This window comes from Typopeltis vanoorti, unplaced genomic scaffold (genome assembly GCF_054136105.1).
Source record: "Typopeltis vanoorti isolate ZY-2024b unplaced genomic scaffold, IOZ_Tvanoo_1.0 HiC_scaffold_24, whole genome shotgun sequence".
NCBI lineage: Eukaryota > Metazoa > Arthropoda > Arachnida > Uropygi > Thelyphonidae > Typopeltis > Typopeltis vanoorti.
This window is the reverse complement of record NW_028328064.1, coordinates 2,173,079-2,192,399: the sequence shown is the minus strand read 5'-3', so window position 1 is coordinate 2,192,399 and position 19,321 is coordinate 2,173,079. Positions and strand designations below refer to the sequence as shown.

At 35.7% G+C, this 19,321-nt stretch overlaps 1 protein-coding gene across 2 annotated transcripts in view; it reads left to right on the top strand.

The window, feature by feature from the left end:
• LOC150092170 (syntaxin-7-like) overlaps nt 1–19,321 on the top strand; it is a 119,333-nt gene that overhangs the window by 54,197 nt on the left and 45,815 nt on the right. For both annotated transcript variants that reach the window (XM_090415241.1, XM_090415240.1), the window contains exon 5: nt 3,650–3,740. In XM_090415241.1, the coding sequence (XP_090271367.1) occupies nt 3,650–3,740 (91 nt within the window). The remainder of the gene's footprint in view (nt 1–3,649; nt 3,741–19,321) is intronic.

The following is a 19,321-nucleotide window of genomic DNA, read 5'->3' as shown; positions in this document are numbered from 1 at the left end:
TGATTTTTCTTTCCTTGCAGACAACCTCACCACATGCCTCTCTGCTTGAATCGATGTTTTATTCAGGGCTTGCCACTGAATCTCCATGATTTGGTTCCTGCTCTCAATCTCTTTCATTTTTTCATGACTAATAGTTGTGTATTTTAGTCTATAGTTCACATCTGAGAGCTGCTCAACATTTATTCTCTTTGAAACTTTCTTTCCTGTTCTTCTTTTCAGTATGAAATTCAATGTTGTCCTGCTCAAGATTAAATGGAGATCACTTCCAATTTCAAATCCTCTGTACACTCTGATGTCCTGCACCAGTGTGGAAAACATCACTATCAACAATAACATAGTGAATGAGACTTTTCTTATTCCTTGCCTCTTCTCTCCATGTGAATTTGTGCGCATTTTTGTGTTGCAGCATTGTGTTAGTAATAACCATTCCATGTCTTGAGCAACAGGTATTTCCCATTATTATTAGCTTTGCTCTTTTCTCCAAATTTTCCCAAAATATTTTTGTATGTCTGACAATCATTTCTTACTCTGCTATAAAGCGAATAAAAGTTGAGCAGCTCGCAGATGTGACCTGTAGACTAAAATACACAAAGATTATTGAAGAAAAAATGAAAGTGTTTGAGAACAGGAATGAAACCTTGGAGATTCAGTAGCAAACTCTGAAGAAAACATTGATTGATTCTGCCAGAGAGGCACGTGGTGAGGTTGTCTGCAAGAATAAAAAAATCAGAACTCCCTGGTGGACACAGGAAGTTAGAGAGACAGTGAAGGAAAAGAAGAAAGCATATCAAAAGTTCCTGTCAAATAAGTCAGCTTGTGTTCTTAGAGAATACAGAGACAAATGCAAGAATACTAAACACTGTAAAACTAGCTAAACAAAAGTCATGGGACTACTTTGGCAAGAATATAGAAAATAAATATCAAGAAGGTGGCAAAATATTCTGGAGGTTGTTGAAGAAGCTTAGTAATGGAGGAAAGAGTGCTGAAAAGGAGTTAGAGATGATAAAGGTGACATGAAAACGGGAAAAAAAGATATCCTTGAAGTATGGAGTAATTACTTAGAAAAGCTGCTAAATGAAACAAGCAGTGATGACAGTACAGTGTTAAAAAACACTGACCAGGCCTGCAATCAGGAATTCATATCCATACTTGAAGTAGAAAAAGCCATCAAAGGCTTGAAATGTGGAAAGGCAGCAGGAGTAGATCATATTTGACCAGAAATGCTGAAGTATGGTGGTATAAGAGTCTTACAGTGGCTGCACTGCATAGTTCAGAAAGCCCGGACACAGGGACGAATTCCCGATGATTGGAGTAGAGCTCTCATAGTACCCATATATAAAAAGGGAAATAAAACTGAATGTGAGAATTACAGAGGTAGTTCCCTACTGAGTGTTCCTGGCAAGATCTATGTAAGTATACTTGAGAAATGGTTGAGAAGAATTGTGGAAGAAAAGCTTGGTGAAGAACAAGCTGGATTCAGGCCAAATAGAGGCTGTCAGGATCTGATCTTCACTTTACGACAAATAGTCGAGAAAGCATGGGAATATAACAGAGATCTGTATTTTTAAGTTTTGTCAATTTGGAAAAGGCATATGACAAGGTGCCAAGAGAGAAGTTATTCAATACACTACAGTTATATGGTGTCAATGGGGCATTATATCAAGCAATACTTAGTCTTTATTTGAGTTGTAAGTCAGCAGTTGGAATTGAAGGAAGTACAGGAAGATGGTTTAATGTTAAATCTGGTGTGAGACAAGGATGTACATTATCTCCTCTGTTATTCATTATCTATATGGATCACATTATGAAGGAAAGTGGTATTAAACATGATATCAAAATTGGAGATATTAATGTCAGCTCTGCTTTATGTGGATGATGTTATACTTCTAAATAAATCTGCTACAAGTCTGCAAGATTCTCTGACTAAATTGAATAGCTGTTGTAATAGATATGGTATGAAAGTCAGCAATAAAAAAACAAAAACAATGAAAATAGGCAGAATCATTGAAAATGTCAGCTGTGTTGTGAATAGAGAACCTGTGGAACAACTGAAACATTTCAGCTGCTTAGGCTTTACTGAAGATGGTAAATTAAATATAGAAATATACAACAGAATCATCAAAGCTGGTATGGTAGGAAGTCAATTGAATAAATTCATATGGAATAAGAGAGAAATTAGTCGGAACACTAAATTAGCTGTATACAAGACAGTGTTCAAACCTGTTTTAACTTATGGATCTGAGAGCTGGGTCAGAAGTAAAACACTTGACCAAAGACTAGAGACTGCAGGTATGAGAGTCCTGAGAAAGATTATAGTCGTGAACAGATGGCATCAATGGCAATATCATATTAAGAACAAGGATATTCATAAAGAACTTGACATTATCAACATCCAGGAATGCGTTAGCAGAGCTAATCTCAGGTGGTATGGTCACTTAAACAGAATGGGCTAATAAAGATTAGCAAAACAAGTGTTCTCTGTCAGGTTGGCAGCAAAACACCCAGAGGAAGACCAAGATATAGGTGGATTGATACGGTACAAAGTGCCTTAGACGATAGAAATATAAGATCTGATAATGTTGGAGTCTTGACAAGTAACAGACTGATTTTGAGGAAAATTGTAGATAGGAAGTTAGTAATGATGTAATTTTTTTCATGTAATACTATCATATCCTGTATACCCCTTGAGGGTATACATGGCAGGAATTTGATGATGATGACAAGGACCAACTTTTCCTCTTTTCATTTTGTCATTTGCTTTCTCTAAAGCCTCAAATAATTCGTCCACTTCTACCTTAGTTGAACCTTCTGTGGGACCATAGGCACAAATAAGTCTCATTGTCCAGTTTCCCATTCTCATATTTGCCCACATCATTCTACTTGAGACTGCCTGCCATTCAAGAAGATTAGCCTCGTATTTAGTGTTGAATGCTATGGCTACTCCTTCATTTCCTTGATTGTCATTGCCTGAATATAACATTTTGTATTTATTGCTCAGAAAGATCTCGCCAATTTATGGCTTTTTTTTGTTTCAGTCACCCCTATTATGTTGATCTGGTACTTATCAAATTTCTCAGCTAACTCCATTTCTTTGCCATTCAGGCTTTTTTATGTTGATAGTACTGATCTTGAACTCTGGTTAAGTTGGGGTAAGTTTTTGTGTTTGTTCCAGTAGCTGACTTTTCGCTGTTTGCTCTGATTCCCTGGCAAAAACAACGGGGGCCTTGTTTAACCGGGTGATGCCCAGCTGGCATGAAATTCTGTCGTTGTCCCATCATTTGAAATTTTAGTTTAAGCCAATCAGAATACAATTTGGTCGGCTAAATCCCAAATTGCCAGCCCATCCTCATCCGTTCAGTATCCAGGTAGAGTGCTAACAGGGTGCACCACGAGAAAGTGAGGATTGGACATTAAATTAGAAACCCTGGTTGGTTCTGGACATTCCTTTGAAGGCTATGTGGAGTGCTCCTCTCAGTTATATAGCTTTGACCCTTAAGCACCCCTATAATAAACAATAATTAGCTATAAAATAGCTATAATAAACAATAAATTAAAATAAAACATTTGAATAATTTAAATTAATGCATTTTTAATTTATAAATGTGTATATAAATAATCTGACAACTAATTTAAATTTTAATGTTTTTAGCCACCGAACACTCCAAAGTACTAATGATTTAATTAAAACCACCACAAGGTTTCTTAGAGACTTAAGCAATGTTGCTAGCAGGGACAGTAGGGTAAGTAAATGATTTTAATTTTCCTGTTGATTTTTTGTTTAGAATTAATGAAATTGATATTTTTCAATTTGGTGAAAATGCCACATGAGTTTTCACTAGCGCTAAACAAAGATGGTTTTTATATCACAGAAAGTGACACCTGAATAATCAGTGCAGTTTTAGATAAAGAGTGATGCACATTTAGATGCTACTTTATCATCAGTCTGTATTGTTTTTTATATTCTGTTTATCTAAACTGAAATTACCTAATTCGTAAAGCTGGTATTACAAGTTGTAATCCTTAACTTGAAACAGCTTGATTACAAGTTGCAATCGTTAACTTTTCTGACAATTGTTGCTAGATGTGTATACTTTGAGTGGTATGATCACTTAAGCATTGAAAGAAGACAGGTTAACAAAACAGGTATTTTATGCTAAGATGGCTGGAAAAAAACCAAGAGGAAAAAGATCTGGGTGGATTGAAACTGTTAGAAGTGCCCTAGAAGAACAAAATATAGTAGTGTGGCCGAATGTTCTAAGCCACTGGTTTTAGGCACCAATCTTATTGAGGTGTGGTTTTACCACTGCCATTAATTTTCTTTTTGCTCGAGTTTGGTCCCTTGGGTTTCTTGGGGATGAGGAAGCAGTGGAGAGGATTCAGAGTCGAGTGGCCTGTGTTCCCTATGAGGATAGATTGAAGGTATGTGGATTGCAGAAGTTGGTTGATAGGAGAAAAAGAGAGGATATGATAGAAACATTTAAGTTGCCTAAAGGGTTTTTATAAGAACCTAAATAGTTCAGTGAGTATAGACGAAGCCCTTTGGTCAGAATAACCTGGGTTCAATTCCCATCAGTGAGTTAGCCGGTGTCATACGGAGATAGGTTTTTTTTCTCCCAGAAACTCTAGTTTTTCATCCCTCAGAACAGGCAAGACAGCCAGTAGAACACACACAGTTTATAGACAAGAATACTTAAAGGCACAGTGGTTAACCGCCTTATCCTCATATTGCAGTTAGGAAATCCAAGGATACTTGGAAGGCTCTGGGTGCTTAAGTGTCTGTTAAAGCCACTGATGGATGAAGAATGGAAAGGATTTTATAGGATAGATGCAGGGGAAATATTTTAGCACTTGGCTAGAGGGACCAGAACGGAGGGAGGGGATCATCCCTGGAAGTTGAATAAAGGTGTAGTTAGTAGGGGTGTGAGGACTAGATTTTTTGCTTGGAGAATTGTGAATGAGTGAAATGGGTTGCCAGTCAGTTGAGTGCTTTGTCTAGACTCTGTGGAGGTGCCCGTATAATAATAATAGATGTGATAATATTGGAGTCCTGGCAAATACCATATTAAGTTGGAGGAAAATTATTAATAGAAAGTAGCACTACATGATTAAGTTTACATTATTATTATTATCATAGTACTGCCTGTATGCCATTTGAAGCTACATATGATAATTTGATAATCTCTTTGCTGGTATGATTTTGATGTTTAGTATACGTAGCTGGAATTCTGGTTTTCCCTTGCCTTGAGAGGAGGAAGTGATTTAGGTTGTTTATAAAGTTTATTGGGAGCCTGTATTTCCAGAAGAATTTTGCTTATTCAATATTCAACTTGATAATGATTCTCTCAGCTGGGAAGTAATATTTATTAGCAGTTTGTATATGTTTTCTTTTGTGTCAGTAATTGTGGATCATTATCCATGATCTAATAAATAGCATGATCTTTAAGGAGTTAATTTTTCTTGTGTAACCTGCTTGTCATTATGAGAGTAGTATTGTCTATAAGAGTATATTACTACTATCTCCATTCTAGTTCTAATACTCTTTATGACTTTTTATCAGCTACTTCTATTTTGCTTCAAGGGATATTGGCTCTATACTTCTCACTGTACTAACAAATGTAGTTGACGGTATATTTTGGATTCTGCATTCTATGTTCCCTTAATTTCTAATTTAATTACAGTACATCTGGATGCAGTTGCAGAGTTATGATCTGGAGTAAGAGCATCAATTCTTCCTGCTCATGACACTAGACGACAAATTTCAATTTAGTCATGATGAGTAGAAAGCTGTGATGATGGATTTTACTTTTTTTTTTTTCCTTTCTTGCTTTGGAAATGTTATAGACTATAATTCTGTTTAAAGTATAATATTATTACAGGCATCTCTCATGGTGAGTCTTCAGACATCTTGGGAGACTCACACTATCATTATTGACACAGTGCCTATTATTAATGTCCTTAAACTGATTTACTGACAACCCATTTGATGCTTACACAACATCCGAGGGTGACGCCTTGTTCTCTCCTATCTAGTTATGTATTGAAAGATTGTTTAGCATGTACTCTCTGAACCTCCTCCTTTAGTAACTTACATATTTCTATCATATCACTTGTTTCTGCTACCAGCTAAACTTTCTGCCCTGCAAAACTTCAGTCTGTGAGCATCACATAGCACTTCAAACTAGTAATCATTTTGGTCATTTACTTCTGAATCCTCTCCATCACTTCAACATCTCCATGAAAGTGAATCTAAACAATAGTGCAGATGTGATTGCATGAACGCTTATAAGGGGGGGGGTTAACTTCCTTATTCTCATTTGTGCTTTTCTTAATGTCAAACTGTTCTTTTGACTATTTTGCCCAGTTTTATGATATATCTAGCATTATTTCTAAAATCCTGACCTTATTAATTTCTTGACAAATTTCTTGCATTACATAGTTTCATCTATGTAATGCATTGCTTGTAGTTTTTTATATTCGAAAGTGTATGCTTTTACATGTTGACAGATTTCTTTAGCGATAATCTTCTTGAAAAGCATTAATGGTATTACTAGTTTTGATCTGTTTTAAATAAGTGGCACCAGTCTGTTCTCGTATCACATATTCCTTTATATTTCCAAGCATCTCCTTAATTTTGTGAGAAGTTTTCTGTGAGGGAGGATGTAAAGGAGTTGTTGGATGAAGCAAACAAGAATAGTGAGATAGGTGAAGATTATAAGTGTCCTGCCACTCCGTGATAGAGACAAACTGAGGAGGACATTAATAGCAAACAAATTGGTAAGCAGGTTGTGCAGAAAGAATGGTGGAAGGTTTGTGTACTTATGAGTTTGACAGAAAAAAAGGATTTGTATATTGCTGATGGTCTGCACTTAAATGGTTTTGGTGTCAGGTGACTGGAGAGAGCTTTGTTCACCAAGAGTGAACAAAGTTTTATGTGACTGAAGCACAAAATCAGGAAAACTTAAGCAATTAGGGTGGATGTAGATGAGTGTGTGTGAAGGAACCCATGAGGCAAGTGAGTGTGAGAATGACCAACAAATGCGGAATCTAGTCTCGCAAGCAGCATTATCAAATAAGGTAATCAGTTCAAGAAGTCAAGACAGATTGAGGCCTATAGTGATGCTATGATTTCTATATATATACCTCTGCCAGAAGTATCAGGAACAAAAGGGAGGAGAGTTTGGCATTGGTTAATGCAACCTTGCCAAAAGCTATAGACATTGATCTGTAGGCAAAGATAGGATATCTGTGATGAATAACAGATGAATTGTAGCTAATAAGAATAGAAGACAGACATGATGGTAGTTATTCTTTTGAAGCAGTCTGGTGCAAGATTGAGGTCACTAAGACAAAATATATGGTTGCTGCTATAGGCCAGTGGGATCAGAAAGAGGCATCAGCAAATTAGTACCATGATTGCAAGTCAAATAATTATTATGCAGGACTTCAATTATGTCGAGGAAATGAAATTCTACCTACTGAGAGATAATAACTTGAGGCAGCATGTGATGGCAGGAACTTGCAGTATCAGAGTATTGGTTCTTATCACAGGATCAGAATAACTATCCATAACCAAGGTGGCCATGTTGCCTCCAAGACCATGTAGTCTTAACTTGGGATATTGTAAAGCATGAGGAATATTCTATCAAGAAGGGGATATATGTGGAAGTAAAAAGCAGGTGATTATAAGCTTAGGAAGAAGCTCAAATCTGTGACAGGGCATAAAACACTGCAGGGTAAGGACGTTAGTAGTGCATGAGATAGTTGAGGATCATCTAGAAGAAGCAATATTAAATTGTATACTTAAGATAAGCAGGGTTAATCAGATAGGAGTTAGATGGATGAATAATATCATTCAGCATGAGCTGCAGAAGAATAAAATACTATGGAGAGATAGGTATATAAGGAAAAAGGTGACCAGCAAACTCATGAACAGTACAAGGCTCAGGCAAGAAAGGCAAAATCAGATTATGAGATGAATCTAGCCGAGCAGACGAAAGGAAACCCAAAGAGTTATTTTATGTGGCAAGTAAGAGAAAGAATGACTGTAGAAGATTAACCTTCCATAGTCATTTTGATCATGAGGTTACAGAAGCAGATAAAATAGTTGAGCAACCATTCTGCAAGAGTAGCTCATCCTAGTGAAGTTACTACTTTAACATATGTGACATACATTAATATGAGAACAGAGATGCATGAATTGGAGGTTCTTAGGATATTACAGAATCTCAGTGTAAATATAGCTGTGGGATTAGATGGAATATCAGCTAGAGTTTTGCAAGAATGTGCAAGGGAACTGGCAATGCTTTTGAGTAGGTTCTTTAATTTTAGTCTCAGCTCTGGTAGAGTTCCAAAGGAGTGGAAAGAGGGCAAAATAATTCACTTGCATAAGGGAAGTTCTAAGACTGCAGTAGTAAATTATAGACCAATCAGTATCTCAGGAGTTTTGGTAAAAGTACTGGAAAAGCTGGTCCGAAAGAAAATTCAGGAATGGGTGGATAAGAATATGATACTGCGTAAGGGGCAACATGATGACTTTGTGAAGGATCAGTCATGCCTTAGTAATTTACTAACTTTTTTATGATAGTGACAACTGAATTGGAAAAGGGTACATGATGATTCTGCTAGATTTTATAAAGGCATTTCACAGAATACCACATGGAACTTTGTTATGCAAATTCGAACAAATATTAATGAATATCTGCCCTCATATTCATACTGGTTATATGGATATGAGGGCAGCTGATGGATAGATACCAAAAATTGGTATATGGAGAGCATAATCCAGCAAAATATAGGTGATTAGTGATGTGCTTCAAGGTTCTGTGTGCTAGAGCCATTATTGTTTAAAAGTTGTATAAATATAAATGATGTAGGAAGCAATCTGAAGGGAAGTAATTCAGTTTTCTGATGATGTAACTGGGTGACAGCTGAGGTGTCACCCAGTTAAACAAGGTCTCTGCTGTCAGAGAACTAGGGCAAACAGTAAAAAGTCAGCTACTGGAACAAGCTCTAGCTCATCATCTAGAAGAAGAAGAAAACCCAAAATAAGAAGAACCGAAGATAGAAACCATCGGTGTAAGGAATATTAATGGAAAGGAAATTGAACTTGCAGAGGAATTGGAAAAGTACCACATGGATAAAATTTTAATTATTGAGACAAAGAAGACAAAAAACAGGTGAGATCTTACTAAATAATAAATATAGGTGAGATCTTACTAAATAATAAATATAGGATGTTATATTCAAGAAATAATGATCAAATAGAGGAAGAAGTAGCAATAGCATTCCACATCAAATATGAAGATAAACTTCTTGATTCTCTACTTCTTCAAATAGAGTGAGGTAGGCACACTTCAAAATGGGGAAATGGACAATGAAACTTATTTGTGCTTATGGTCCCACAGAAGGTTCTTCTAAGGAAGAAGTTTTCTAGTCATTAGAACAGGCAGCTGACATAAAGAAAATGGAAAAAGTGGTCCTTGTTGGGGATCTAAACAGCAGAGTAGAAAATGAATCCCACCAGGCATATAGAAACGTTTGAAGAAAAGGGCAAAACCTAATAATAATGGTAAGTATTTTCTGGATTTCTGCTCAGGACATGGACTAGTCATTACTAACACTATGTTCCAGTATAACAATGTGCATAAATTTACGTGGAGAGAGAAGACATGAAATAAGAAAAGCCTCATTGACTATGCGTTCTTGATAGTGATATCTTCATGCTGATTCAAAATAGAACAGTGTACAGAGGCTTTGAAATTGAAAGTGACCATTACTTAGTGCAAGTGGGATAAAAATGGATATTACATTGAAAAGAACAGTATATAAAGTTTTAAAATGACTTAAAGTTGAGCAACTTTTACTGGTTAGCTGTAGACTCTTTATTATTGAAGAAAATTTGAAGCAGTTTGAAAACAAGGATCAAACTTGTAAAAAAAAAAAAAAAAAAAAAAAAAAAAAATATATATATATATATATATATATATATATATATATATATTCCAAGAGAGCAAAGATATGTGTAAAAGTAGCTAAATAAAAGCCAAGCAAAGATTTTGGTAAGAATATAGGAAATAAATATCAGTAAGGTAGCAAGATGTTTTGGAGGCTATCGAAAAGCTTAGAAAAGGAGGAAAGAATATTGTAAAAAACAATCAAAGATGATAAAGGTGACATGAAAACTAAAGATAAGAATATCCTAGATGTCTGGAGTAATTAATTTGAAAGACTGTTAAACAAAACAATCATTGGCAGAACCATACTAGAACATTTTCAAGAGAAATGCAAAGAGGAGTAAATAATATGAAGGTCGAAACTTTGAGTCTAAAGTTTATTTTACTCTAACATGGTAGTTGTTTCCATAATTTGCATAATGTATTCTGAACATACCATGTAAGCATGAAGGAAAGGAGTAAATATCAATATTGAATAGAAAAAGCCTTCAAAAATTTGAAATATAGAAAGGCAGCTGGAGTAGATGATATTCAGTCAGCAATGCTTAAATATAGAGATAAAAGTTTTGCAGTGGCTGCACTGCATAATTCAGAGGGTTGAACTCCAGATGATTGGAGTAGAGCTCTAATAGTTTCCTTTTATAAAAAAGGGAATTAAGGTGATGTGAAAATTTCAGAAAAATTTCTCTAAGTGTTGCAGGTAGGATTTATGTAAGACAAACTTGGAGAAGAACAATCTGGGTTCAACCCAAATAGAGGTTGTCAGGATCAGATTTTCACTCTACAACGAATAGTTGAGAACTCATGAGAATATGACAAGGATCTGTACTTAAGTTTTGTGGATCTAGAAAAGGCATGTGACAAGGTGCCCAGACAAAAGCTTTTCAAAACACTAGTTATGAGGTAAATGGGACATTATACAGAGCAATACATATCTATATTTAAGTCATAAATCAGCAGTTAGAATTGAAGGAAATAGAGGAAGATGGTTTCATGTAAAATCAGATGCAACACAGGGATGCACATAATCGCTACTTTTATTCATTATCTGTATGGATCATATGAAAGAAAATGTCATTAAACCTGATATTAGAATTGGAGATATCAAAAATAGCTTTTTGCAGATGATGTACTCCTAAACACATTCAGTGCAAGTCTCTAGGACTCTCTAAATTGAATAACAGCTGTAGCAAATTTGGCATGAAAGTTGGCAATAAAAAGTGCAAAACTTGCATTCAGAAGGCCTGAACAAAGAGACGTATTCCCGATGATTGGAGTAGAGCTCTCATAGTACCCATATATAAAAGGGAAAATAAAACTGAATGTGAGAATTGCAGAGGTATTTCCCTACTGAGCATTCCTGGTAAGATTTATGCAAGTATACTTGAGAAACGGTTGAGAAGAATTGTGGAAGAAAAGCTTGGTGAAGAACAAGCTGGATTCAGGCCAAATTGAGGCTGTCAGGATCAAATCTTCACTTTATGACAAATAGTGGAGAAATCATGGGAATATAACGAAGATCTGTATTTAAGTTTTGTAGATCTGGAAAAGGCATATGACAAGGTGCGAAGAAAGAAGCTATTCCAAATGCTACAGTTATATGGTGTTAATGGGGCATTATATCAAACAATACTTTGTCTTTATTTTAGTTGTAAGTCAGCAGTTAGAATTGAAGGAAGTACAGGAAGATGGTTTAATGTTAAATCTGGTGTGAGACAAGGATGTACATTATCCCCTCTGTTATTCATTATTTATATGGATCACATTATGAAGGGAAGTGGTATTAAACCTGATATCAAAATTGGAGATGTTAATGTTAGCTCTTTGCTTTATGCAGACGATGTTATACTTCTAAATAAATCCGCTACAAGTCTGCAAGATTCCCTGACTAAATTGAATAACTGTTGTAATAGATATGGTATGAAGGTCAGCAATAACAAAACAAAGACAGTGAAAATAAACAGAATCACTGAAAATGTCACTTGTGTTGTGAATGGAGAACCTGTGGAACAAGTAAAACATTTCAGCTACTTAGGCACGGTTTTTAGTGAAGATGATAAATTAAATATGGAAATAGACAATAGAATCAACAAAGCTGCTATGGTAGGAAGTCAATTGAATAAATTCATATGGAATAAGAGAGAAATTAGTCAGAACACTAACTTAGCTGTATACAAGACAGTATTCAAACCAGTGTTAACTTATGGATCTGAGAGTTGGGTCAGAAGTAAAACACTTGACCAAAGACTAGAGACTGCAGATTTGAGAGTCCTGAGAAAGATTAGAGGCATGAACAGATGGCATCAATGGTAATATCATATTAAAAATGAGGATATTAGGAAAGAACTTGACATTGTCAGCATCCAGGAATGTGTTAGCAGAGCTAATCTCAGATGGTATGGTCACTTAAACAGAATGGGCAAGGAAAGATTAGCAAAACAAGTATTCTCTGCCAGGTTGGCAGGTAAAAGACCCACAGGAAGACCAAGATATAGGTGGATTGATACGATAGAAATATAAGATCTGATAATGTTGGAGTCTTGACAAGTAACAGACTGATTTGGAGGAAAATTGTAGATAGGAAGTTAGTAATGATGTAAATTTTTCATGTAGTACTATCATATCCTGTACACCCCTTGAGGGTACACAGCAGGAATTGGATGATGATGAAAAGTGCAAAACTCTGAAAATAGGCAGTAACATAGAAGAGTTCAGCTGTATTCTGAATGGAGAGCCTATAGAACAAGTAAAATATTTCAGCTATTTAGGCACGGTTTTTAGTAAAGATGGCAAGTTAAATATTTGAAATATACAACAGAATAAGCAAATGTTGTATGGTGGATAGCCAGATGAATAAATTTATATGGAATTAGAGAAAAATTAGTCAAAACACCAAACTAGCAGTATACAAGACAGTGTTCAACCAGTTTCAATTTATGGATCTGAGAGTCACTTTTATAGGCCATTTTGGCTTGTAAAAGTGGTAATTTTTATGTTTTATTGTGTTTTTCCTTAGAAAATTAGTGTTTTGTACATTGAGTTAGTTTTGCATGGGGATCACCCCCCCCCCTCCTTTTACATATTCAGCACAATAACGAACCAAGTACCACATGATATGAATGTCATGTGCAATAATAAATTTAGTTTAATCGTTTATCCAAGTGTGAGCAACAAAGTTTGCGCCTGAAAATATCTTAAAGACTGGGGTAAGGTACTACAACACCGGGTAACTCGTAGCAAAGGTGGACCAAGAAGTCATAGCAAAGGTGACACTTCAACAGTGTCACCTTTGCTATGAGTTGCCTGGTGTTGTACTACCTTACTCCAGTCTTCAAGATATTTTCAGGCACAAACGTTGTTTGCTCATACTTGGATAAAGTATTAAACTAAATTTATTATAGTCTAACCAAGTGAAAAATAAACTTTCAATGTCATGTGCCCATTTATAGTTTGGCTACTATAAATGGGCACACCTATTCTCTGTATGCAATCAGTAAATGCTTGCTAGTAATGGGGTGATGTAAGCCAATTTGACCATAGGCAGATTGTTGGGGCATGGAAGGCAGGTGCCAGTATTTCAGAAAAATCTGCACTTGTTGGTTGCTCCCATACTACTGTATTTGTAGTAAGGGTGTACCAGAACTGTATTAACCATGAACCGACATCCAGCAGAAGGGGCTCGTATTGGTCAGCCACATGTGGTTGATACGAGAGGTGAGTGTCAGGTGTCATGACTGATATCTCAGCAGCAATGTGTGACAGTGGTGCTATTTCACCCATTTCCACATGCACCATGTGCCATACCTTGCTTCACTTGGGGTTCCGCAGCCAAAGACCAATAAGGATAACCATAATGACAGCCAGGCATTGCATACAGTGCTTTTCATGGGTCATGGAACATCGGTAATGGACCCTCGACAGAATGAAGAAGTTTTTTCTGGAGTAATTAGTCTCATTTCCTGCTTCACCATGCTGATGGCCAGGTTCACATTTAGCATAAACAGCATTAAGCCCTATATATGCTTGCAAATTGGAGTTCAGTAGGCCAGTAAAAATGGTGTTATAGTCTGGGGATCTTTTCCTTTGCATGGAAAAGAGTCCCCTAGGTCCATTGGCATCATCCTGTGAACGCTACAGCAACCTGTTAGCTGACCATCTCCATCCATATCTGCAGGGGGTCTACCTCAATATGGTACCATCTTTTAACAGGACAACGCACCTTGTCATCAGGCTCATACATCTACTGAGGGGTTGGAGGAACACGACAGTGGATTTGCTGTATTGCCTTTGCACCAAACTACCCCGACTAACCCAATTGAACATGTGTGGGATGCACTAGAACTGGGTGTAGAACTGCTGATCCTCCTCCATAGAATGAGCGTAAACTGACAGAATTGCTGCAGCAGACATAAAGAAAAAAAGAAAAGCTGATTATTATTTTTTGGGAAACTTAAGCAGAAGAGTAGAATATTACTTCCAGACTAGAAATGGTTTCAGAACATTTTGGAGGAAAGTGCAGGACTAATCATAATAATTGCAAGTTTTACTCAGAATGGACTAGTCACTACTGACAGCATGCTCTAACAACGTTGTGCATAAATTCATGTAGAGAGAAAAAAACAAAAATCAATTGTGTATTGTTGGATACGGTCAAAGTTCCAAAATTACAAGGAGTCTGAAATGAGTGGTTACTACCAGCTAGTGTTAAGAAGAATAAAAATGGATATCCCAAAGAAAAGAAATTAAAATGTGCTGCAGTTTTGATATTCAAAATCAGACAACTGTCATGTGAACTATAGGCTCACAATAACCATACCTTAAATTCTGAGTTGAAAAATGTGAAGAAAGCACATTGAAAAATTCATGGAGAAGCATGTAACACTGTCTACAGAGCTACAAAAATAAAATAAGAAGAAAATAATTTGAAAAGAAGAAATCATACGGAAAGCTTTTGCCTAGCAAGTTAGCATGTGTGTGCTTAGAGAATATAGAGAAAAATCATCAAATTCCCTACCAACAGTGTCCCAGCAAATCTTTTATTTGTCAGGACATTATTGTCAGATCTTGCAGTTTGTTCTTCTGGAGTAACTAACTGCATCAATCTGCCTAGATCTTTATCAGAAGTACCTCTCATCTCTCCCCCATGCAAGAAAAAAAAAAAGATTTTTACATACTCCTAAAACTACTTTCATCCTCTCCTTGTAAAATCCACTGGTCATACATTTGCTGTAAATACTTTGGAAAGATTCATATGTCAGAATACATCAAAGATGTAGAAAAGAAGAGGAAGCATGCCTGAAATAGTCTATTCTATAACCAGTGAAAGCTGATGGTGCACTCCTCTCATGACAGGCAATATGTTACCGGACAAAAGGATAATATCAATAGTCTCACTAATGATGGAATCGACCATCCTGAAACTCTCTTATCCCCACTGCTGATTGGCACAAATTCTTGATTAAAACATTCTTTGGCTCACTGCTGGAAAATCATATACTGATCAGTTTGAAGCAGAACCAGAAAGAATTGGCTTGCTGCAATAAATGTAATGGACTGTAGATTATGTTGCAAATGGTGTCATGAGACAAGGAGATATTTTATCTGAAATCCACAGTGGCTGTTTCTTAAAGTGCTAATGGGTTTACTAAATATAGCTTGCTGAAATGAAACCAGATAATTTATGTGCCGTTGCGGTTAGAGACGTGTTTTGTTTTTATTTCACTGATATGAATGATTCAGTATTAGAAATCTTGACAATAATTTGAAGTTAGGAGATAAGAAGTTGATTTATCGATGCTTGTAATCAAAAAAAAGAGAAATCACGAAGTATGCAGCACTTTGATCATTCTGGTTTATAAAAGAGACAAGACAGGTGCTTGTGCTCTTAATCATAAGGTTAAAAAAAGACGAATAATATTATTCGGTTATAAAGCTAGATCTCATGACAGAATTGCTCATTTTAAATCATATTGGCGTAATTCGATATGTAAGGAAACTACAAAATTATTTGCCTTATCCAGTATATCAGCAAGAAATCTGTTCAAAGAAAACAATATGGCTGGAAATGAATTTAAGGACAACTTTGTTTACTTATGTTTTTGAGGGTTACATGTTATGTCTGTCAATTGTGACATTTTTGGACTGTTGTCCATTTTGAGTTTTATCTTTCTCAAAGATAAAACAAAGCACTTCCACTTTTCTAAGAGGATTTTAAGGCCTATTAAAATGAGTCTGCTCCTTGGTTGAATTCTAACTTTAGTTTTCCCAACTAAGTGATGTCACTTTCCAACTATGCAACTGGCTTTTTTTTTTTTCATATTAAACTGATGATTATCCTATGTATGGAAGGTCTAAGACTAAATAAATCCGAGAGATCGATCTATTTTTATTTTGAAATATAAGTTTGGTACTAAGAAGTGTAAAAATAACTAGTGAATTGCCGTGGGACTAGATAAAGAAACACAAAACATCAAGGACCAATCTTAGAATTCGACCAATCTGTTTCAAGAGAAGAGACACCCTTCGTTTTCATATAGTTAGAAGATGAAATATTTGATTAGGTTTAGAATCATCGCTCCATTTATTGGAGGTCCCAAAGTTTTATTTCGGTTTCTAAAAGTAAAGTTTCTGGATTATCCATAAAATAAATAAAAAAATAAATACTCATTCCATCCACGGTATGAATGTATTGAAGCTTTATAGCAGAAAACAGAAATGCCTTATACAAACTAACCATTTTGTCAGAAAATTCAAGTAAGCTTCAGAATCACATGGCATATTCTGGTAATTGGACCACATTTTTTTAATAAGCTATATAAAACACAATGAATTAATAAAAGACCCGACAAGTTTCGTAAGTCGTTTGACTTACGTCTTCAGGGGTAAAAGGTAACTTAAAGTTTAAAACACAAAGAAAAGAGAAATTATTAGTATTAGTTCATACTATACAGTTGTAGCCATCTGACTATTCATAAAATTAAAAATCAGAATGCAGATTCAAAGCAGTGCTGAGTTTAAACAATGCTGGATGATGCCACGTTCTGTTCTTCACGTTCATAATGTCTGAGGCCTGATTGAGGTATATTTTTTATTAAAGCTGACAAAACTTGGTGGAGAATTAATCCTTGATTTTTATTGTATTGTGTTGGTATTTTAAGCATGTTTACAGCTTCTTTAAATTTCCTTATATAACAGTTTTTTTCTATGTACGACATGTTTGTTTTCTTCCAGAGTACATTGTGGCCGGTGGAAGTGGTATGGAAAGCTAGACCTGATTTGTGTTCTCTTCTGTTTTGCACATCCTTTTTGGTGTTTTCATGCGAATTTCCCCAGATCTTCCTGTCAGTCCTACTTAGTAGATGCCACAAGAACAACGAATTTTGTAAACACCTGGTTTTTTTAAAGGGCGATGAGGAGGTTTCGGGGGATGTAGAAATCTTGAATTTTTTTTTTCAGTGGCAGAAAGGCTACTTTGATGTTATATTTGTTAAGTAATTTAGCCATCTTGTCTGTAACATTTTTGATATATGGAAGCGTGATAGCGTTTTTGAAACCTTGTTTCTGAGAGATGCTTGTAGGAGGTGTGTGGAGGATTTTTTTGATAGTCTTGGTTTTATAACCATTCTTTTGAAAGATCTGTGTTAGATATTCTAATTCTTCATTTCTCTGTTTTACTGTGCTGGAAATGTTATGCACTCTATCCCAAGGAGTTTTTATTAGACCTATTTTTTGCGAAGGGTGGTTGTAGTATGAGGCCGCATTAAGAAATCTTCCTGTGTTGGTGGGTTTTCTATATATTGAGAAAGAATGTTTATTATCCTTTTCATTGACTTCTAATAGAATATCTAGAAAAGGCAGTTTCCTAAGTTCTTCTTGTTCTAAAGTAAATTTTATGTTATTATGTAAATTATTTAGGTATTCTTTGAAAGCAATGAGTTCATCTGTTGTTCCTGGCCATATGATGAATATATATCGTCTACATAGCGTAGCCATATTTTTGGTTTTTTATTATAATTGTTTAAATCATTATTTTCAAAGTTTTCCATAAATTGGTTAGCTAAAGCTGGAGAGAGGGAAGAACCCATTGCCCAGGGGTTCCCAACCCTATGCCTGCGGGCACCATAGCACCCGTCGACCAATTTGTGTGTGCCCGCCGCTGTTCAACCGTGTGCTGTATAGTTTGAAATAATCACGCAACAATTCATGGCATGCTATATGACGCATGCGTTGATGACACATGACGAGTATTAAACGCATACAATGTAAAGTAGACGCGCATTCTAAGTTGTTCATTCCAGTTTAAGAACTGGAATATCATCATATTCTCCTAATTATGAAGCACTGGCCAATGAAATGCAATGCCAAAGATCACACTAACTTAGATATATGTATTTAAATTTTTATATAATGTAAACTTTTAAGTAATAAAACATTTAATTATAATGTAAACTTTGTATGTATTCATTTAACAAAAGAATTAAAAAAATTTGCTTGAAAAAATAGATGGTGCCCGCTGCCCTACCAGTATTTTAGCATGTGCTCTAGGAAACAAAAAGTTGGGAACCCCTGCCATAGCCAATCCGTCTTTTTGTTCCCAAAATTTGTCTTGATACATGAGAAAAGTATTATTTATACAATGTTTATAAAGATCTACGATGTCCGGAGGAAAAAGATCTTCCAGGAGATTCACAGTTTCATTTCTTGGAACATTTGTAAATAGGCTGATAACATCCAAACTTGCTAAGAAAGGATTAACAGGAGAAAGGGGGTGATATGACAGAGGTCTATAAACTTTTGAATGGGTGTTATAGCATTTCAAGTGATGAAATTTTTCATTGTATGGAAGGCGGAGAGAGAAAATTGGGGCATCCATGAAAAAATTAAGTTTGTTAACAGTCAAGAAAGGGGTTAAGAGGTAAGGGTTTTTCTCCCAGAGAGCAGTGAGTGAGTGACATCATTTGCCCTTAGGTGTAGTGAGTGCATCTGGTGTAAATGAATTTAAGGGAAGGTATGGTAGCTGGGTTGGGTTATTTACGGCCTCCCTCGATGAGTCCTTGACTCCCTGGAGGTCTCAGATAATAATGATAATAAAAAGACTAATTTGGAGGAAAATTGTTGATATAAAGTTAGCAATAATGTACTTAGCCCATAATACTATCCTGTATACCCTTGAGGGTGCAGGATAGACTTTAATAATATCTCAAATCAAGGAAATTCTTAGCCTTACACTTTTTTTATGCTGCATTTTTATTTCTGTTAAGTGAAATATTGACATGAATCCTTTTGTTATATAATTTTTCATCTCTGTAAAGAGATTGTTTTACACTGAGTGTTAAGTGATTATGCTAGTTCATTCCAATTGGTGCATT